This window comes from Oncorhynchus clarkii, chromosome 16 (assembly GCF_045791955.1).
Source record: "Oncorhynchus clarkii lewisi isolate Uvic-CL-2024 chromosome 16, UVic_Ocla_1.0, whole genome shotgun sequence".
Classification (NCBI taxonomy): Eukaryota; Metazoa; Chordata; class Actinopteri; order Salmoniformes; family Salmonidae; genus Oncorhynchus; species Oncorhynchus clarkii.
This window is the reverse complement of record NC_092162.1, coordinates 51916774-51940315: the sequence shown is the minus strand read 5'-3', so window position 1 is coordinate 51940315 and position 23542 is coordinate 51916774. Positions and strand designations below refer to the sequence as shown.

The following is a 23542-nucleotide window of genomic DNA, read 5'->3' as shown; positions in this document are numbered from 1 at the left end:
AACAGAATATCTTTAATACAATATAGACAAAGAAAAATTACAGAAAGAACTTCCTGCTTATTACTTATCAACAACAACCATTTTACAAGACTGCAGACTGTGCTTAGTCTACCTTTGAAAGAATCAGCTTAGTCAAATGTGTTGTGCGAAGATGTGAGCTAATTTTACCTTGTGAGTTAGTGAGGAGAATCCGTCCCAGGTCAACCACCACTAACATGGGGTCTTGTGACTGGAAGTCATCTGGGAAGATCACCTGGGGGGCACAGATATCCAACTTCATAGTCCAGCGCTTACTGTTCTCCTGTAATGTCAAATAGAGCAAAAGTACAAAGTCACACACAACATTAGTATAAACCAATTACAGACACTTAAAAAAGGGGGGAATTATTTTTCCAATATACAATAACCATTAATTATGTGATAAATGATCATATCATCAACTTCATAGTTCAACTACAACATTAGATTGACACATGGTGTGAGAGGAAAGAAGTCAAAAGTTATTACAATGAACTCTCCCACTAGTAGCTGGTCGAGGGTTTGTCTGATCTCCGCCTTGGTCTGCATCTTGAGCTTGTTGTATTGCCTCCTGGCAGCTTCCGCCACTCTCACCTCCAGCTCCGACTGGTACCCAAAACCTGACAAACAGACCATAATATCTTTTAAAACCTTTTATTTTCCTCAGAATGGAAATGTTGTATCCTGAGCACATGGTAAATATAGACTACAGTGCTAGACACAGCCCTTACATCCCACCCTTCTGGCTCATCAGCAAAAGGGCAAACAACACTGCCGTGTGGTGGATAAATACAGTGCCTTCGGAAAGTATTCAGACCCTTCCCTTTTCCACATTTTGTTACATTACAGCCTTGTTCAAAAATAGATGAAATGTTTTCCTAATCAATCTACACACAATACCCCAATAAAGACAAAGCGAAAACAGGCTTTTAGAAATGTTCGGAGCAAAGTACAGCGAGATCCTTGATGAAAACCTGCTCCAGAGCGCTCAGGACCGCATCCACTGGGGCAAAGGTTCACCTTCCAACAGGACAATGACCCTAAGCACACAGCCAAGACAACGAAGGAGTGGCTTTGGGACAAGTCTCTGAATGTTCTTAAGTGGCCCAGCTAGAGCCCGGACTTGAACACGATCAAACATCTCTGGAGAGACTTGAAAATAGCTGTGCAGCGACGCTCCCCATCCAACCTGACAGAGCTTGGGAGGATCTGTAGAGAAGAATGCGAGAAACTCCCCAAATACAGGTGTACCAAGCTTGTAACGTCATACCCAAGAAGAATTGAGGCTGTAATCATTGCCAAAGGTACTTCAACAAAGTACTGAGTAAAGGGTCTGAAAACTTGTGATATCAGTTTTTTATTTTTAATACATTTGCAAAAATGTCCAAACCTGTTTTTGATATATATGTGTGTGTATATATACACACACACACGCACACACACACATATATATATATACATACACACAAGGTGTGTGTATATATTTTTAAGAAATTTGCAAATATGTCATATGCACACAGATTATTTCACTTATAATTCACTGTATCACAATTCCAGTGGGTCATAAGTTTACCTACACTAAATTGACTGTCTCTTTAAACAGCTGGAAAAATTCCAGAAAAGTATGGCATGGCTTTAGAAGCTTCTGATAGGATAATTGACAATTGTAGACCTCCACAAGTCTGGTTCATCCTTGGGAGCAATTTCCAAACGCCTGAAGGTACAACGTTCATCTGTACAAACAATAGTACGCAAGTATAAACACCATGGGACCACACAGCTGTCATACCGCTCAGGAAGGAGACACGTTCTGTCTCCTAGAGATGAACATACTTTGATACGAAAAGTGCAAATCAATCCCATAACAACAGCAAAGGACATTGTGAAGATGCTGGAGGAAACAAGTAAAAAAGTATCTATATCCATAGTAAAACGAGTCCTATATCGACATAACCTGAAAAGCCACTCAGCAAGTAAGAAGCCACTGCTCCAAAACCTCCATAAAAAAGCCAGTCTACGGTTTGCAACTGCACATGGCGACAAAAATTGTACTTTTTGGAGAAATGTCCTCTGGTCTGATGAAACAAAAATAGAATTGTTTGGCCATAATGACCATTGTTATGTTTGGAGGAAAAAGGGGGAGGCTTGCAAGCCAAAGAACACCATCCCAACCGTGAAGCACGGGGGTGGCAGCATCATGTTTTGGGGGTGCCTTGCTGCAGGAGGGACTGGTGCACTTCACAAAATAGATGGCTTCATGAGGAAGGAAGATTATGTGGATATATTGAAGCAACATCTCAAGACATCAGTTAAAGCTTGGGTCTTCCAAATGGGTCTTCCAAATGGACAATGACCCCAAGAATACTTCCAAAGTTGTGGCCAAATGGCTTGAGGACAACAAAGTCAAGGTATTGGAGTGGCCATCACAAAGCCCTCAATCCCATAGAACATTTGTGGGCAGAACTGAAAAAGTGTGTGCGAGCAAGGAGGCCTACAAACCTGACTCAGTTACTCCAGCACTGTCAGGAGGAATGGGACAAAATTCACCCAACTTAATGTGGGAAGCTTGTGGAATGCTACCCAAAATTTGAACCCAAGTTAAACAATTTAAAGGCAATGCTACCAAATACTAATTGAGTGTATGTAAACTTCTGACCCACTGGGAATGTGATGAAATAAATAAAAGCTTAAATAAATCATTCTCTACTATTATTCTGACATTTCACATTCACTGACGTAAAACAGGGAATTTTTACTAGGATTAAATGTCAGGAATTGTGAAAACTGAGTTTAAATGTATTTGACTAAGGTGTATGTAAACTTCCGACTTCAACTGTATGTATGCATGTACATACGTACACACACAGAGAGAGAGAGATATATAGATGGATATATATATATATATATATATATATATATATATATCCATCTATATATATATATATATATATATATATATATATATATATATATATATATATATATATATATATATATATATATATATCTTACCTGAGGTGTGGACTCTTCCTTTGTAGAAGAACTCAGTGACTTTCTTAATGGCCTGAGGGTTGTAGATGATGTTCAGAGGGCTAGTGTTCACCTCCAGTCTCCGCTCAAATTTACACCTAACCGGGTTGCGCTCGTATATCATCTCAAACACAGGGGACGCCGATGACTCTGAGCTAGGGACTGGCCAAAAAAAGATCAACTTTTATTGTATTTATATTCCATTTCATGAAATAACATTCATTAATTTAACAAGTGATTCATGCATTTTGCAATCTTCTTGTAAACTTAAACACTCACCTGAGCTGCTTGTTTCAGCACCGCTAGGCTGGCCAAAAGGCTGGTTTATGGCAACCACAACCTGGTCCTTTTAGGAAGATAACAATGACAGATTAATATTCTGTACATATAGCACAGGTTCAATCTATTCACATGTTCAACTCAAACGGGCCTGCTACTCCCTCACCGGTTTGGGGGAAACAAGGAAGGGGAAGATGGTGCCCTGGGTGGTGAGGTCTCTGAGGAATAAGCCCCCCAGCTTGACAGAGAGAAGAGAGGACTCCGAGCGGGGCAGAGACTCCACTCCCACCTTCACCTCTGAGATAAGGAGACACCGTTACAGCATTGCTCAGGGCAAACCATCAATCATTATCACACCGCACCCACTACCCATATGAGCATGCATTCTCAATCAACTTATGTTCTCAAACAAATATCAGTATTTGGGAGAGGAGTCACCTATAAAGTAAATCTGCATCCGAAATGGCACTCTATTCCCCTATGGCTCTGGCCAAAAGTAGTGTGCTATATATAAGAAATAGGGTGCCATTCTGGACACCATGCTGTACCTGAGAACTTCAACTCGATGACGCCGCTCTCAGCTCCCCTCTTGTCTTGGTGGAAAAGGGTGACGGCTCCCTTCTCCAGTTGGAACTCTAGCCGGGCAAAAAGGTGGTCTCTCCTGGTGAAGGTGTTGAGGGTCTGAGAGTCCTCCAGAGGGTCAAACAGATCCTCCTCTGTACAGGGAACAGAGAGGGACACCATCTGGTTGATTAGGTTGGAACCGACTGAGTCATATGGCACTGTGACTTTTTGTCCCTTACAGTGGGATACAAATGTATAGGGAATAGGCAAGGGGGAAAGCAACCATTTTCAACTGAGAGAGTGTGAGGTCCTTAAAAGACACAGACTGCATCTGTACTACACACCAACATAGCATTTGCTGTCTTTAGTATTAAAGGGCTATCCCAATATTTTGACTACACTCACTCAATGGCAACATACATAAAATGTTTTGTTCCACGATCCGGGAGAAAAGCTCTCAGGGTTGAATCCCAACTACAACTTAAAATGTTCAGTCTCCCATTGACATCAATGCATGACTAAGTGAAAGTTAGAATTTGCCCCTTAGTGCTTACCCAGCATATCCCAGGTGCCAGGACCTGGTAGGAGCTCATCAGGGCCCGTCTCAGGGTACGCTCCGTACCAGCCGCCCCAGCCAGGGAACCAAGACTGCAGGTACTGGATCATGCCAGAGCTGCCACTCTTGGGGATGGAGCTCTCTGTGGGAGAACAGGGTGGTGGGCTCTCAGCGATAGGTTCTCTCACACTCTCTGCGATTTCCTCCTGTTTGCGGAAGCAGTCGTGGACAACTCCCCTAAGGCTCTGCAACTCCTCCAGATTCTGCTCATCCTCCACTCTCTGCAATTCACACTCCTCCGGGGGGGTGAGGGGGGCTCCTTTAAGCCTCTGGAAGTAGAGGTTGGTGTAAAGCTGGGCGTCCCGTGCCCTCTGCAGGGCAAACTCCCAGTTCCCCCTCCGCCTCTGCTCTCGAATCTCACTCAGGTTGGCCTGGATGGCAAACATCCACCAATGCCGGCAGTTTCCGATGACGGGGACTTTGGGTCTCCACTGGCGGAACATCATCTCCCTTTCCCTGCGGTCCAGCTCTTTGAGGAAGGCCATGATCTGCTGGTACTGCACCTGTGACAGTCGTAGGGATAGAGGCTTCAGCTGAACCTGGCCCTCGATGCGGGGCACGTTGCGAGACCTCAGAGGCTCCTTGGAGGCGTTCCTCCTCAGCAGCACCGAGGCACACACCGGCTCAAAGATATACTGGTGCTCTCGGCTCTGCATGCACTTGGTCATGGCCTCCTGAATCTCATTGGCGGGGAGATCGCCCAACATGCTCGACACTGTGTCCCAATAGACGCTGAATTCTTTAATCTCCAGTTGCTTTTGCCGCATGAGCCTTTGTGCCTGTTAAGAAGGAGGAACACACTCACTATTAGATAGAGCAGCCAATACCCACTTGCTATGGCAAGCGATGTCTGACTGGCACATGTTTCTTACCGGTTCTATTGAAGAGTTCTGTGCAGATACGTTGTTGATGCAGACACCAAAGCAAAATGGCTTCCCTGGGTTGGTCAAGTCATCCTCAAATCGCAAGTGGACATCTTGTATCTTTAGCTGAAGAGGAACCCCAAAGGGAAAAGTCAGTTCTGATTCTAAACACAAGTCAAGTGGATTGCAATGACATGTCCCAAAGGAATGTGATATTTTACCTCGATGTTCTCCACGATCCTGGTGACTACAGAGGCAGTGACAGAGTACCAGTAGGACTCTCCTTTCTGTTCACACTCGCTCTGAGGGAAAGGTACATCAATCAAAACATCGACTAGTTGTCTAATGAGCAACATGTCCCTATCATTACAATGCTGAAGATACTGTACATATCACAATCATATGTAAACTGCGGCTTGGTGGACCTCTTGGATACATATAATTTCACAGCAAAAGTAGGAAGCAATCCACTCTTCACTGCAATAGCATAATACAATGATTCCAAAAGTAAGGCCATATTGATTACATGCAATCAATAAATCACATTTATAAGATAAAACACAGGTCACTAGCATTAGTCTTTAAGTACAGTAATGCAACTGTCTACATACAAACACTGAGTTTTCAAAACCTTATTAACACCTTCCTAATATTGCGTTGCGCACCCCCACACCATTTCCCTCAGAACAGCCTAAATTTGTCGGGGCATGGAATCTTAAAGTTGTCAAAAGCATTCCACAGGGATGCTGGCCCATGCTGACTCCAATGCTTCCCACAGTTGTGTCAAGTTGGCTGGTGGACTGGTCTAGATACACACGGGACACTGTTGTGCGTGAAAAACCCAGAAGCATTGCAGTTCTTGACAAAAACCGGTGCGCCTGGCACCTACTAGCATACCCTGTTCAAAAGCACTTACATTTTCTGTCTTGCACATTCCACCTCTGAATGGCACACATACACAATCCATGTTTTAATTGTCTCAAGACTTTAAAATTATTCTTTAACCTGTTTCATCCCCTTCATCTACAGTGATTGAAGTGGATTTAACAAGTGACATCAATAAGGGATCATAGCTTTCACCTGGATTCACATGGGCAGTCTATGTCAGGGAAAATGCAGGTGTTCATAATGTTTTGTATACTGCATACATACACAGTCTACAGATAAGAATACAGAAGAGACTGATTCTTGCCACCATTCCCACACACCTTCCACTTGTCCTCTAGTGCCTTGAGCAGCTGTTTCTTGCGTTCGCGCTCGGCCTCCCTCTCCGTCTCCTTGTCATACTCCTGGGGTCGGACCGGGCCGATGATGAGGTTGAGCTGGGACATGGAGATGACCCAGGGGTCACTGTGGGGCCGGTAGAACGGGATCTGGAGTGTGATCTTCCCAATGAAGCCTGGAGAGCGAAAGCATGGTGTAGCATGAAGTACTACAGTACTCATAATTCTCTGTGTATTGTGTCTTGATTTATCTTAGTAAAGAAGTTACTGAAGATAACAATGGTGCCCCTTCTCCTTATCAATACACTAACTTCAAATCAAATAATGAAGATAAACGACATAAAAGCTGAGATAACATTCATTTGAAGTGACTAAATGAACATTGCTCAACCTCAAATAAGTGTTGCTGTTGTGTATTTATTATTGTATGTCTAAGAACTGTAGACTGTTGTCATACTAATCACTGTGCTGCACTGACTACACAGCCACTTACCATCCAGCTAGTCTTAACAATTAAACCAATCACTGGTTTGGTTGAAAGAAAGGCATGTTGAACCATTTATCTTTATCTTGGCCAGGTCGCAGTTGCAACTAGCTTCCCTGGTTAAATAAAGGTGAAAAAAATAATGTTTTTTATTTATTTCCTTTGCGATTATGGGTGCATGCTTGTTACCAGACTAAATAACACTGATTGTTGACATTCTTTTAGTGAACAAAAGGTCAAACAAGCAGTATTGATCAGCAAGGACTGGAGATAAGTGTGGTGAGTGCCCAGGAATGAAGGCCAATCTTTTGCTCAACTCATAATAACTCATATTGGGCATATTGAGTTTAATTCTATATTTTTTTTTATATAGTTCTTGTGAATGTTTTCAATGATAGCCTGACTGATAAAATGTTTTTTGATGGATCACTCACCTGCTTTGACCTCAAAGGGCAGATCAAACTCTCGGAGGGCATCTTTCCTTAAGGGAAGGTTCTCCAGCTCCACCGCCCCTAGGAAGACAAGGGTTTCAGATACAGTGCTACAGCTACAGTAAATGCATGATACATTATGATTATGCTATATTGTATACTGCAGGGATTCTGGTAGCATAGCACGTTGAAGAGCTGTCAAATTCAATGAGGGTAAGAGCGAGGATGATGTCATCATAGAAACTGATGGTGGACACCCTGAGGCAGCCAAACGGACAGACAGACAGACAGGGTACCTTTGAGGAGGGCGATGGAGAGCTGGTCTGTATTTAGGTTGCTGACATATTTGCCTAGGTATGTGTTGAGTACCCAGGCAACAAGTCCCTCCAACATTATGAGGGGTCAGGGAGAGGGAGTGGGGCTTTGTGGGGAAGGTGTGGGGGGAAATCTTGGATGAAAAGGTCTGGAATCTTGGAGTGGCAGCCTCTCCAGAATAACATGAAATCTGGTTAAAAAAAAAAGGTAAAGACAACCAAACATTAAAGCAGCATGGCTCGAGTCCTCATTCTATAGTGAACTGGTATGAGGCAACACACATTATTTAGAACAAAGTTATGTTGCAATGCAATCTTAACACCTGATGGTGCTCTTCACAACAGTCATACGATGGCAGTTTCCCTGACAGCTAGCCTAGATACTAAATCTGACAGTAGCCAACTAGCATGCTACCAACTTTCCAAAACATTGACTCAAGTTTGGCATTCATTTTAGAGCTAACTCTACACAAATGCCAAGCTAATGTGCCATTATTCAATGTCATTTCAGCAAGCCAGGACACCCACCATCTCAGATTGTTCTGAAATCGTTTCTGATTTTATCTGAGAAATTAAGCTAATGGATTGCACCCAAATTGGACATTTGTATAGGATTCATATAATATTTAATAAATATAGAACCCAACATCCAATTTGGACCAAACTTTTTCTAACAGTGAGTAAGACATGAGGAATCCAAAGAAATTGTCAAAATCCACCCATGGACCCCACACACCCCAGCCAATCCCAACTACGAGTATACAGTATTAGTTTTCTATGTCTGACAAGTAGTATGGAACTGTGGCTCAGAGTATTGTTTCTTCATCAGAGAAATGTGTCATTGAAGTTGTTAGATTTATGTCATATTCTGCATCCTGTTAATACCAAGTTCTAAAAACTAGATGGTGCTGTTCCTGCTATTAGGTGATTTTTTTTGTTTTTTGTGTGTTTTTTTTTTACATATTAGTTTAAGCAGTCTATGGACAAGGTATGACAGCAAATCATGCTTTGGTTTTGTTTACCTGGCCAATGTTTTAAACGCAAACGTTTTATAATTTGTAACAAATCCAATGCATGCCAATGGTACTTATATTTCCATTTTCAAAATTCATATCCAAATCTATAAGTAGCATTATTGCCTTAATTCATTTTCAGATACTTTAGGATGATTTGAACATTAAGTGTGAAAATACTAACATAGGTAGCATTGAATTGCATTGGTTTTGTGCCACAAATGCTAAAAGGTTTGCATTTGGAACAGTGGCGAACAAAAGCATGAGTTGCTGTCATACAATGTCAATAGACTGCTCACAGGCTTAGGAAACCAATGTCATTTTGTACTACCCTGTTAGCATTGAGAGGGGGGGGGGGGGGGGTTCTTTCAAACTTTTCACCTAATAGCATGAACAGCACCATCTATTGATCAGAACCTGGTAATATCAGGATGTATGATGAGACATAAACCTAACAACTTCCATTACCATTTTTTCTTAACAGGGGAAAACGTCACCAAATTAACTGGGAATTCATTACATAGGATGAAGAAACAATGCTCAGAGCCGCACCTCCATACTACTTGTCAGACACAGAACTGTTACTATATAATTGGTTGTTCGGGTGGGATTAATGTGGGTGTCCATGGGTGACGTTTGACCATTCATTTGGATTCCTCATGCCTAACCCATTGTTAGAAAACAGTTTGGTCCAAATCGGATGTTGGGTATTATATTTACTTAATATTAATATATGAATCCTATAAATTAAAATGCAATCAATTCTAACATAAACGATTTCAGAACAATCAGATGGTGCGTGTCGAAATCCTCTTGTGTTTTTTGAAGTGGATAACCCTAACGCCAGACTAGATTATAGGCAGATATCACAGGTTGTTTCTGTTTTGACAACGATGGCTACTGTGTCACTACTTGGATAAATCAGATAACGTAGTTAGTTAGTTATGGCTAAAGTTGCCAGCCCAGCTGCCAATGATTTTAGAAGACAACTTACCTTAAGCTAGCTAGTTAGCTAGCTAGTTGTTAATGTGTTTGTGCCCATGATACAGCTAGTCCGATGCGATGTGTCAAAAACTCAAGAGAAAAGAATGACAGTCGAAAAGCGCCGTTAGCTAACCACCTAGCTAGCTAGTTATCTTACGTAGCGCTCTATTCAAAAGCCTAGCATGAAAAGTGACTGGGTGAACAATGTCCTTGCTAGCTACCTAGGACAGTCACCCACCGTTAGGGCGAAAGGCAAAATAAGTGAAAAGTCCTCTGTCAAAAACTCAACACAGGAATGCAGACAGCACACACACTCGTCGACAAGGAGAATGCTAGCTAGCCAGCTAAACTGGCCAGGCAAGCTTCGTTGGATCTTATAGCATTAGCAGAAAGACAAGAGCGAGTAGACAGTCCTTGCTGAATGTACCGAAAGTTAGCCACAGGACGTGAAGCTAGCTAACTGTGATCATAAACGTCTTCAAATTTTGTTTCGGACTTCACCCCCACTAGCTGTCAGCAAAGTCGCGGGCATTAGCTAGCTGCAGGTTTGCTTCCTTGTTTGGCAAACGTTCCAACGGGGACTTTCCTGTCACGTGATAAAAACAAATACGTTTTGAGACATCATGCACCGCTAGCCACTGAGGACCCCTAGTGTCCGGAAGTGAAATTGATCTGAGATTTTTTTGATTGTCTCATATTTACTATGGGCCTGAGCGACACTAAATTCATCAAGAATTAAACATTTGAGCCCATTTCAATTTCCTCAGAAATAGCAATTATGTCATTTGTGGCTCAACAGTTGACCAAAATGTATTACTATAGCTTTCCCATACAGATGCATTTAATTATGTGATCCTGCTATCTAGCTATCATCACAAGGGGGTGCAATTTGTCCATCAGTTATTGGTGCTACAGTCTGATCTACAAATCACCTGGCATACCAAACTTTCCAACATTCAAAATGTCAGAAACTAAGGAGCTTTTATTTCCAGGCATTAGGCTGATACATTGTAGCCTAGTTGTGGCATATTCCATGGGGAAAATAAATTACAATAGACCATAAACTGTTTAAATTGATGACATTTGACTAATTCAACCAAATTGCCACAGTGAAACACAGTCATGTTGATGAATTAAGTTGAAATAACGAGGATACTATGTTGACAAAACTCATCTTTGGCCGAAGTAGATGTCCAAAGTAGAATTTGGAGTGGGTGTGTTTGGAGTGGGTGTGTTTGCCAGGAGCTGTATCTTAATGAGTCGAGAGGAAAGAGGAAAAGATAGCTCAGTGCCGTCCATTGAGGTTTCAAGACACCCTTGAAGAATATAGCCTATAACTGGTATAATTTCATTCTTTTAGGTTTTCATTTTGTCTTTTAACATATTTTTATGATTGAAATGTAAAACATTTAATGGTATTTCTGTAACCTTTCTTTTTTATTTTACTGTAAATTGTTTCAAAAAGTCAAAATGCACTTGTAAACAAGTTTGATTTGATTCTCCTACTACATGCTGCAATAAGTTGGCCGGTGCAACGTTGTCACTGGAAAAAGTGTCCAGTTTGGGCTGTTCTATAGTAGGTTTACAGAAATGCAATCTTGTGAGACCAAGTGCCAATTCTAATCCCAGGGCAACATTTACGTCTGGACTAACACCATATCCATTAGATTCCCATGATTCCCCCATCCTCCATCCATCTCTACTGTCATCATCTACAATGACTCCCGTTCTAGGCCCCACTGTGTTTCAAACCCCTTGTGTAATTACTTGGCTGGCATGATCCCAAGAGTTCATCAGATAACATATACACACACAGACAGACACGCACACACATGCATGCACACACACAAAACCTAAATCTTAATGATTTCCTACTTACTTTGGCTGTAGTCGATTCACCAGGAAAGGATATAGTTCCCTTACTAAGATACTTAATGATGTTAGGTTGAAAATGGATTGGTGTATTGTTTCAAATAATGTGGTTAAATTAGTTATACAAGGGCCGAGACATACAGATAAGAGTAAACAGTGTAATAATCCCATAATTAAATACAACACATTAATTATAGCATATCTATGGTAATAACCGCACTAGGTCTCCCCTATAGTATATTCTGCAAGCATAACCCCCCATGTTTCCCCAACTCCCATCACCGTCCAGCAGCATTTAGTCCTGGCAGATGTGAATCTTCCCACAACACTACCCCCATAAACCCACCCCCACTCACTCCACAGGCTGGTCCTGTGCCACCACATAATCCAAGGCAAACCCACAGGGTCAAAGTAGGCCATCTGTTCCAGCTCACAGATCTGTAACCCTCCACATCTACGAGGCGAGGAAAGGGGAAGATGGGAGGCCCACTCACCCTCACCCAAACTGGCCCTAATGGGAAAGGATTGATATTGTTCTCATTTCTATTTCTCTCTCTCTCACACACACACACACACACACACACACACACACACACACACACACACACACACACACACACACACACACACACACACACACACACACATGAGATGATTTTAATCAAATCAAATTGTATTTGTCACATGCAGCAGATGTAGACTTTAGTATGAAATACTTGCTTACGAGCCCTTACCAACGATGCATTAAAAAAATTCTAATAGAAATAAAAATAGCAACACAAAAGGAATAAAATACACAAGAATTGAGCTATATACAGGCAGTACCAGTACCAGATCAATGTGGAGCTATATACAGGCAGTACCAGTACCAGATCAATGTGGAGCTATATACAGGCAGTACCAGATAGAAGGTAGAAGATACTGTATGTACATAAAGGCAGGGTAAAGTGACTAGGCATCAGGATTGATAACAATACAAGTCAAATAAAGAACAGAGTGGCAGCAGCATATGTTTGTGTTGGTATGCGTGTGTATATGTGTTCGTGTTGTGTCGGTACGCGCGTGCGTGTTTGTGTTGTGTCAGTATGCATGTGTGTTGTGCGTGTGTGCGTATGTACAGTATTGTATGTGAATGTGTGTGGGTTTTGTGTGAGAGTGTAGTGTGTGTGAGTAAGTGTATGTTATAGTGTCTATATTTAGACTTGTGAGTCAGTGTAAGGTAGGGTCAGTGCAAGTAGTCCGGGTAACCATTTAATGAACTATTTAGCAGTCTTATGGCTTGGGGGTAGAAGCTGTTTCAGAGCCTGTTGGCCCAAGAGCCGATGCTCCGGTACCGTTTGCCGGACTGTAGCAGAGTGAACAGTCTATTGCTTGGGTAGCTTTAGTCTTTGGAAGTTAGTGGGGCCTTCCTCTGACAACGCTTGACATAGAGGCCCTGAGCTCGGCCTCAGTAATGTACATGACTATATACAGGAAGTACCATTACCGAGTCAATCTGCAGGGGTAAAAGGTAATTGAGGTAGCTATGTACATATAGGTAGGGGTAAAGTGACTAGGCAACAGGATAGATAATTGACAGTAGCAGCAGCGCATGTGGCGAGTGTGAATGTGTGTGTGAGGCATCAGTATGCATGTGTGCATGTTATGTGTGTTGGCTTATGCAGTATGTTTGGCCGGGTATGGTTCTCAATCAGGGACAGCTGTCTATCGTTGTCTCTGATTGGGAATCATACTTAAGCAGCCTTTTTTCCTTTGTATTTTGTGGGTAGTTGACTTTGTTAGAGGCACTATAGCCCTGGTAAGCTTCACGGTCGTTTCTTTGTTTCTTGTTTTGTTGGCGACATTGATATAAATAAAGGAAAATGTACGTTCACCACGCTGTACCTTGGTCCGGTCATTTCCATGACGACGTCCGTGACAGGTCCACACACACCGACACAGTCGTAAAGAGGGCGCCTCTCCCCCCTCTGGAGGCTGAAAAGATTTGCCATGGGCCCTCGGATCCTCAAAAAGTTATACAGCTGCACCATCAAGAGTGTTTTGACTAGCTGCATCACCGCTTGGTATGGCAAATTCACCACCCTCGAGTACGTGACACAGATGGTGTTGAGTACTGCCCAGTACATCTCTGGACCGAGCCGCTTGCCATCCAGGACCTCCATACCAGGCCCCAAAAAATTAACAAAGACTCTAGCCACACATGCCATAGACTGTTCTTTCTTCTACCGCATGGCAAGCTGTACCAGTGCACCAAGTCTGGAACCAAAAGGACCCTGAACATCTTCTACCTCCAGCCATACGACTACTAAACAAGACTGCTAGATAGCTAATCAAATGGCTACCCGAACTAGCAGCATTGACCCTTTTTTGCACTAACTCTCCAGGCCATGGACCGTCACTGGAGGCTCTGGACCGTTGACCGTTGCTGAAGGCTCGGAACCGTTGACCGTCTCTGGAAGCTCCGGAACGTTGACCGTCGCTGGAAGCTCCGGACTGTGAACCATCGCTGGAAGCTCCGGACTGTGAACTGTCGCTGGAAGCTCCGGACTGTGAACTGTCGCTGGAGGTTCCGGGCTGTAGACCGTCGCTGGAGACTCCGGACTGTACACACGCACTAGTGGACGAGCGCGGGGAGCCGGCACAGGATGTACTGGGCTGGGGAGACGCACTGGAAGCCTGGTGCGTGGAGCCGGCACAGGTGGCACCGGACTGATGACACACACTGGTGGACGAGCGCGGGGAGCCGGCACAGGACTTACCGGGCTGGAGGCCTGGTGCGTGGAGCCGGCACAGGTGGCACCGGACTGATGACATGCTCTTCAGGGCGAGTGAGGGGAGCCGCCACAGGACTTGCCGGGCTGGGGAGGCGCACTGGAGGCCTGGTGCGTGGAGCCGGCACAGGTGGCACTGGATTGATTACACGCTCTTCAGGGCGAAAGCCTTGCAGAATACACCTAACCAACATCTCTCTCCGATCTCCCTCCTCCAACAGCTCCATCGACTCCCCGATGGTCTCTGGCTCTCTCCTCGGCTCAACCGACAGCCCCTTGTGCCCCGCCAAAAATAAATCTTGGGGTTTCTGTGGCCGCGGACCCTGGCGTCGTCGCTGTCCTCCTATACTCCTTGGCGACTCCCGGTCTCGCATCCACCCATTATTTCCTCCCTTGTCCAGCTCTCCTTTATCTCCATGGTACGCTGCTTGGTCCTGTAGTGGTGGGATATTCTGTCACATTCGTCGTATACATAATGAGAGGACCAAGGCGCAGCATGAGTAGAGTTCCACATATTTATTAAAGTGAACCTTCAAAAAACAACAAAGAATAAACGAACGTGACGTTCGTAGCGCACATAGCACTAAACCAAAATGAAACAATATCCCACAAACGCAGGTGGGAAAAGGACCACACTAAGTATGATCCCCAATTAGAGGCAACGATCATCAGCTGCCTCCAATTGGGAACCATACTCACACCAACATAGAAATACAGGACTAGAACACCCCCTAGTCACACTCTGACCTATTGCACCATAGAGAATGCCAAGGGCTCTCTATGGTCAAGGCGTGACACTCTGGAGCGCCCTGTGATTGGGTGCCTTGTAGTTGACCAAGCAGTCATGCAGCCAGTCAAGATGCTCTCAATGGTGCAGCTGTATAACATTTTGAAGATCTGAAGGCCCATGCCAAATCTTTTCAGCCTCCTGATGCGGAAAAGGCGCTGTCGTGCCCTCTTTGTGGGTGTGTGTAGACCATGTCCTTAGTGATGAGGACACCGAGGAACTTGAAGCACTCTACCTACTCCACTACAGCCCCATCGATGTGAATTGGGGTGTGCTCGCTCCTCTGTTTCCTGTAGTCAACGATTAGCTCCTTTGTCTTGCTGATGTTGAGGGAGAGGTTGTTGTCCTAGCGCCACGCTGCCAGGTCTCTGACTTCCTCCCTATAGGCTGTCTCATTGTCATCGGTGATCAGTCCTACCACGCCGTGTCGTCAGCAAACTTGACGATGGTGTTCGAGTCGTACGCGGCCATGCAGTCGTGGGTGAACAGAGAGTACAGGAGGGGACTAAGCACACACCCCTGACGGGTCTCAGTGTTGATAGTTAGCGTGGCAGATGTGTTGTTGCCTACCCTCATCACCTGGGGGCGACCCGCAAGGGAATCCAGAAAGTCCAGGATCCAGTTGCAGAGGGAGATGGTCAGTCCCAGGGTCCAGAGCTAGGTGATGAGCTTGTAAAGGACTATGCTGTTGGATGCTGATCTGCGGTCAATGAACAGCATTCTTGAAAAGTTTATTTTAAACCACAATCCACCTGCATTGAAGCCGCTCGACTATCCAAGACCCCCCACAGTCCACCCCAAAAAACCTCCACCTCCAATCCCCCCTCCCAAAGCTCCCCATCTCCAGGGTGTCTGGGGTGTCTGGGAGGATGATGTGAGCCATAATCAGCCTTTCAAAGCATTTCATGGCTATAGGCGTGAGTGCTATGGGCTGATAGTCATTTAGGCAGGTTACCTTGCTGTTTTTGGGCACGGTGACTATAGTGGTCTGCTTGAACAAAGTTAGTAACACAGCTGGTCAGGGATAGGATAAAAATGTCTGCAAAGACACTTGCCAGCTGGTTCGCACATGCTTTGAAAATCCCTCCCTGGTATTCTGTCTGGCCCGGAGACCTTGCGAGTGTTAACCTGTTTATAAACGCTTTACTCACATCAGCCAGGGAGAGCAAGATCACACAGTCACCTGGAACAACACCCTCGACCAGCACAAAAACATCCTGTGGCGGACTGCAATAGCATCGAATAGTCCCCGCGATATGCAACTGTTCAGGGAAGTCAGGAACCAATACACGCAGTCAGTCAGGAAAGCAAAGGCCAGCTTCTTCAGGCAGAAATTTGCATCCTGTAGCTCTAACTCCAAAAAGTTCTGGGACACTGTGAAGTCCATGGAGAACAAGAGCACCTCCTCCCAGCTGCCCACTGCACTGAGGCTAGGTAACGGTCACCACCGATAAATCCATGATTATCGAAAACTTCAACAAGCATTCCTCAACGGCTGGCCATGCCTTCCTCCTGGCTACTCCAACCTCGGCCAACAGCTCCGCCGCCCCCGCAGCTACTCGTCCAAGCCTCTCCAGGTTCTCCTTTACTCAAATCCAGATAGCAGATGTTCTGAAAGAGCTGCAAAACCTGGACCCGTACAAATCAGCTGGGCTTGACAATCTGGACCCTCTATTTCTGAAACTATCCGCCGCCATTGTCGCAATCCCTATTACCAGCCTGTTCAACCTCTCTTTCATATCGTCTGAGATGCCCAAGGATTGGAAAGCTGCCGCAGTCATCCCCCTCTTCAAAGGGGGAAGACACCCTGGACCCAAACTGTTACAGACCTATATCCATCCTGCCCTGCCTATCTAAGGTCTTCGAAAGCCAAGTCAACAAACAGGTCACTGACCATCTCGAATCCCACCGTACCTTCTCCGCTGTGCAATCTGGTTTCCGAGCCGGTCACGGGTGCACCTCAGCCACGCTCAAGGTACTAAACGATATCATAACCGCCATCGATAAAAGACAGTACTGTGCAGCCGTCTTCATCGACCTTGCCAAGGCTTTCGACTCCTGTCAATCACCATATTCTTATCGGCAGACTCAGTAGCCTCGGTTTTTCTGATGACTGCCTTGCCTGGTTCACCAACTACTTTGCAGAAGGAGTTCAGTGTGTCAAATCGGAGGGCATGCTGTCCGGTCCTCTGGCAGTCTCTATGGGGGTGCCACAGGGTTCAATTCTCGGGCCGACTCTTTTCTCTGTATCTATCAATGATGTTGCTCTTGCTGCGGGCGATTCCCTGATCCACCTCTACGCAGACGACACCATTCTGTATACTTCCGGCCCGTCCTTGGACACTGTGCTATCTAACCTCCAAACGAGCTTCAATGCCATACAACACTCCTTCCGTGGCCTCCAACTGCTCTTAAACGCTAGTAAAACCAAATGCATGCTTTTCAACAGTTTGCTGCCTGCACCCGCACGCCCGAATAGCATCACCACCCTGGATGGTTCCGACCTAGAATATGTGGACATCTATAAGTACCTAGGTGTCTGGCTAGACTGTAAACTCTCCTTCCAGACTCATATCAAACATCTCCAATCTAAAATCAAATCTAGAGTCGGCTTTCTATTCCGCCACAAAGCCTCCTTCACTCACGCCGCCAAACTTACCCTAGTAAAACTGACTATCCTACCGATCCTCGACTTCGGCGATGTCATCTACAAAATAGCTTCCAACACTCTACTCAGCAAACTGGATGCAGTTTATCACAGTGCCATCCGTTTTGTTACTAAAGCACCTTATACCACCCACCACTGCGACCTGTATGCTCTAGTCGGCTGACCCTCGCTACATAATCGTCGCCAGACCCACTGGCTCCAGGTCAACTACAAGTCCATGCTAGGTAAAGCTCCGCCTTATCTCAGTTCACTGGTCACGATGGCAACACCCACTCGTAGCACGCGCTCCAGCAGGTGTATCTCACTGATCATCCCTAAAGCCAACACCTCATTTGGCCGCCTTTCGTTCCAGTTCTCTGCTGCCTGTGACTGGAACGAATTGCAAAAATCGTTGAAGTTGGAGACTTTTATCTCCCTCACCAACTTCAAACATCTGCTATCTGAGCAGCTAACCGATCGCTGCAGCTGTACATAGTCTATCGGTAAATAGCCCACCCAATTTTACCTACCTCATCCCCATACTGTTTTTATTTATTTACTTTTCTGCTCTTTTGCACACCAATATCTCTACCTGTACATGACCATCTGATCATTTATCACTCCAGTGTTAATCTGCAAAATTGTAACTATTCGCCTACCTCCTCATGCCTTTTGCACGCAATGTATATAGACTCTCTTTTTTTCTACTATGTTATTGACTTAATTAATTGACTTAATTAATTAATTAATTGTTTACTCCATGTGTAACTCTGTGTTGTCTGTTCACACTGCTATGCTTTATCTTAGCCAGGTCGCAGTTGCAAATGAGAACTTGTTCTCAACTAGCCTACCTGGTTAAATAAAGGTGAAATAAAAATGTTTAAAATAAAAGCATTTAATAAAGGCATTTAGTTCGTTTGGGACCATCTCACGGCTGGGATTTCCTTTGTAATCCGTTATAGTCTGCAAGCCCTGTCACATATAACGAGCGTCGGAGCTGGTGTAATAGGATTCTACCTTCCTCCTATATTGTCCTTGTATGGTTGCATTATGTTATCATTTGTTTATCTTGTACATGCTTCGCACTGTGTATCTTGGTGATGTGATGTGACCCACAGTAATGTGCAACAAAAGCCTAAAGCTTACAGCAGGCAGCAGCTCCCTTTCAGCACATAACAGGCTTGAATATATGCAACCTGTTGTTCCATTAATCACACTTTAACATGGGATTGAGTATACACAGAGGTGTATCAGAAATATTGACAATGTATAGCATAGGAAAGAAGATCATGCAGGTTGTGTGGGCTCTGGCATCCTTCTTGTTCTAACTGCTGATTTCAATCATTAACACAGTACTGGATCACTATCATTATCACCGGATTTTAAACTTAAACTGGTTCTAAGTAGTTTGTCACTTGTTGGTGCTATGGCAGTCTTGTCATTACTTTTGTTACAGTGTGGTGAACCTCAAGTCACTTCAATCCGTTTTATGGAGCTTAGAGAAATGATTTGTACTGTTCAACTCACTAAAGATGAAGCATTACTTCTAACTGTCTCTGCAGTTAACGCTGTGGTGTAAGCTACAGGGGGGGCAGTGACGTAGCAATTTTGAAAGCTCTTCCTCAGTGGTTGTTTCGTTTTTCCGAACTGGCCTCCAGCCATGTAACCATGGTGACAACAGGAATTCAGAGGATGCGGGAAAATCCAAATTTTCTGCTGTTCTTTCCCCCCTCCTCTCTCATCCTACTTCTATCCATTCTGTATGGTGACTCAGCTAGCTGCATTGCACTGGCAGGAAGGCTCACACTCCCTCCACTCTCATCTTCATCAGTGGCGTGTTGGTCGGAGGTCTGTTCTGACATCACACCCCACTGTTGATCCATTTGTTTTGTTTGTGTCCATGCCCACAGGGTACAACTGTACTCCGTCCAGTTGTTTTACAGCACACAAGACAGTGTTGTTCATCTCCCTTCGCAAAGACTCTCTAACAGCACGCTGACTCCCAGTGCATGATGCACTATTTCCGTGTGTATAATACTGTAACATCAAGCTGGGGCATGAGACTTGATTAATATATGTTATTTTTATGATGTTATGAGTTAGATACCACGAAATTAGACATTTTACTAGCATTATCTTCAGAACAATATACACGATTGTGTTATTGGGTTTAACAAAACCTAAAAAATGATAGGCCTATAGTCAATGTTTGTATTTATATTAAGTGATGATCACTAAATCTCTTTTATGTACAGTTAATCTAGAATTGTTACTGTACTGTTATGACATGGGAATAAGACCTGACCCTGAATGGAAATTAAAACATCCTTGGCAGCTCTTCAAAATGAAATTGAACAGCTCATGTTCAAAAACACCACAAACTTCTGTCTCTCTGTTCTATGGCATGTGATGTGGATGCCAGCTTTAGCATTATGGCACCTGTGATTATTGGACCGAAGAAACAGATTTCATTGAGCGTAAAGGGCACCCATATGGGTCCTTTGGTTGGACAGTGACAGCAACTCCTCACATTGAGATGTTTGTGTAAATCCAGGAGCCTGAACTAAAGCAATAATGGAAAATTGTGGGCCACTATTTCAAGCAATAAAAGTGTCAACAATTTTCATACATTGATTGTTTTTACTTGTTTTGTTTAACAGAGAAAAATATAAATTGTATTATACACTGAACAAAAATATAAATGCAAGATGCAACAATTTCAAAGATTCTACTGAGTTGCTGGATATTGGCAGGAACTGGACCGTGCTGTTGTACAGTACATGATCCAGAGCTTCACAAACAGCCCAAATATGCTCAATGAGTGACATATCTGGTGAGTATGCAGGAAGAAGAACTGAGACACTTTTCAGAAGCTGTGCATTATCATGCTGAAACATGAGGTTATGGCGGATGAATAGCACAACAATGGGTGTTAGGATCTCATCACAGTATCTCTGTGCATTCCAATAGCCATCGATAAAATGCCTGCCCATAACATACCCCCACCACCACCATGGGGCACTCTGTTCACAACGTTTACATCAGCAAACCCCTCGCCCACACAACGTCATACACGCTGTCTGCCCGGTACAGTTGAAACCGAGATTCATCCACAAAAAGCATCTCAGTGGCCATCTAACGTAAGCAATTGCTCACTGAAGTCAGTTACGACACCAAACTGCAGTCAGGTCAAGACCCTGGTGAGGACGATGAGCGCGCAGATGAGCTTCCCTGAGAGGGTTTCTGTCAGTTTGTGTAGAAATGATTTGGTTGTGCAAACCCACAGTTTCATCAGGTGTCCAGGTGGCTGGTCTCAGACGATCCCGCAGGTGAAGTATGTGGAGGTCCTGGGTTGGCGTCGTTACAAGTGGTCTGCGGTTGTGAGGCCGGTTGGACGTACTGCCAAATTCTCTAAAACTGACATTCCTGCAGTCAGGATGCCAATTGCATGCTCCCTCAAAACTGGAGACATCTGTGGCATTGTGTTGTGTGACAAAACTGCACATTTTAGAGTGGCCTTTTATTGTCCCCAGCACAAGTTGCACCTGATGCATCATGCTGTTTAATCAGCTTCTTGATATGCCACACCTGTCAGGTGGATGGATTATCTTGGCAAGGGAGAAATGCTCACTAACAGGGATGTAAACACATTTGTTCACAACATTTGAGAGAAATACGCTTTTTGTGTGTATAGACAGTTTCTGGGATTTTTTTTATTTCAGTTCATGAAACATGGGACCAATACTTTACATGTTGCATTTATATTTTGTTTAGTATACAATGTTGGTTCCAAAGTGTACTTATTAGCCAGGTTGTTATTGCAAATGAGAATTGGTTCTCTATTTACACACCTTGTTATATAAGGGTTAAATCAATAAAATACAAATATTCTACATACCCTGAGTGTACAAAACATTAGGAACACCTTCCTAATATTGAGTTGCACCTCCCTTTTGACCGCAGAATGGCCTCCATTTGTCGGGGGATGGACTCTACAAGGTGTCAAAAGCATTCCACAGTTGTGTCAAGTTGGCTGGATGTCCTTTTGGTGGTGGACCATTTTTGATACACACGGGGAAACTGTTGAGCGTGAAAAACCCAGCAGCGTTGCAATTCTTTACACACTCAAACCGGTGCGCCTGGCACCTACTACCATACCCCGTTCAAAGGCACTTAAATGTTTTGTTTTTCCCATTCACCTTCTGAATGGCACACATACACAAACCATGTCTCAATTGTCTTAAGGCTTAAAAAAATAAATATTTAACCCGTCTCCTCCCCTTCATCTACACTGATTGAAGTGGATTAAGGGGAAATCAATAAGGGATCATAGCTTTTACCTGGAATCACCTGGTCAGTCTATGTCATGGAAAGAGTAGATGTTCTTAATGATTTGAACACTCAGTCGACAGTGTACTTACTGTACATCCTCATTCAAAGAAACAGAAAGGTTATGTGAAATAAAAGTTGTAAAAGCAAAGTTCCAGAGCATAATGTGTTTATTTTACTGCTTCATTTTCTCTCTTACATTTTGTAACATTGCACTTTGCAACCCCGTGTTAATATTTTTAATGTGTTTGTTATGGTGCATCAGAAAAAAAGCCCTTTAATCTGTTTTTGGGATCTCAAATCTCATTGGTAGGTTACAAGTGCCAGAGACAGATATAGTTTGACAGACAACCTCTCAAAACTCAGGTCTTGAAGCATCTATGAGTATGCTGGTTTTCATTTATGATCTCCCAGTCGTTTCAGGAAGCCAAAAAAATACACATGCCATCATTGACCAAAAGCATTCATTCATCAATTTCACCTGGCTGCTACTAGCTGCTGGTCTATTGAGGATGGCTCCAGTACCCAGTCGTAATAAAGGCCGACATAGGAAAGGACTGGAAGGCCCAAACATCAAGGATGATCAAGATATTGAAATAAATGAACAGATAGCCCTGTTAGCTTGGAATTAGAGACTTCGCTCACATCGGATGTAAAATCCCCATACAAAAAAGATACTTAATTTGTAAAAAAAAAAGTTTAAAAAAATCTGTATTAATATGTAAAATAAGTGTCAAATGTAAAATAAGTTACATTATGCCTGAAACAAGGAAATACATTGGTCCATTTACAAGTATAATATACTGATTTCCATAATTACATTTCTGGGTGATAATTGGCAGGATATTTTAGCATATTGTTCTATATAGTATACTGTACCTAACGTGTGACTGTTTTTTAGCCAATAACACATTTATGCTAGCCTGAGTGCCAGTCTGTTTCTGCTCTCTTGCCTACTCCTTTGGGTGTTGTAACACCAAACATTGTCAGGCTACATTTATGCTCCAAAAACAGATATTGTAACAATGCCCTCCATATTTAGTAGTTTTTTGCATTTTTTGAGTTTGTGTCAAAGTTTAGTGTAACATCCATGTTGATTGCTCATGCTATCCCATTTCTGTGTTCTATATTGTAACAATAGAATCTTCTCATTCGGACTGTTCTTTGGTAAACAAAGGTTACGTAGGTTGCTACTCAAATCAATGCAATGGACATAAGTGTGCATTAGACTGCTGTGTGCCGGTCCCTTGTCCTCCTCTCTGTCCCTTTACTTCCAGCTCAAGCCAGATCTTAAAGAACCCCCTGGCAGCAGAGGAA

General features: G+C 43.7%; 1 protein-coding gene across 3 annotated transcripts in view; it reads right to left on the bottom strand.

Annotated features, from left to right (window-relative positions):
* LOC139368700 (vacuolar protein sorting 13 homolog D) overlaps positions 1-10395 on the bottom strand; it is a 63505-nt gene extending 53110 nt beyond the window's left edge. For all 3 annotated transcript variants that reach the window (XM_071107957.1, XM_071107959.1, XM_071107958.1), the window contains exons 1-13: positions 9830-10395; positions 7805-8013; positions 7512-7589; positions 6579-6769; positions 5592-5672; positions 5380-5496; positions 4446-5286; positions 3876-4043; positions 3494-3624; positions 3328-3394; positions 3031-3210; positions 508-638; positions 169-301 (exon numbers count right to left, since the gene is read on the bottom strand). In XM_071107957.1, coding sequence (XP_070964058.1) covers positions 169-301; positions 508-638; positions 3031-3210; positions 3328-3394; positions 3494-3624; positions 3876-4043; positions 4446-5286; positions 5380-5496; positions 5592-5672; positions 6579-6769; positions 7512-7589; positions 7805-7901 — 2215 coding nt within the window. In that variant the 5' untranslated portion in view covers positions 7902-8013; positions 9830-10395. The remainder of the gene's footprint in view (positions 1-168; positions 302-507; positions 639-3030; positions 3211-3327; positions 3395-3493; positions 3625-3875; positions 4044-4445; positions 5287-5379; positions 5497-5591; positions 5673-6578; positions 6770-7511; positions 7590-7804; positions 8014-9829) is intronic.
* Positions 10396-23542: the final 13147 nt, after the last annotated feature.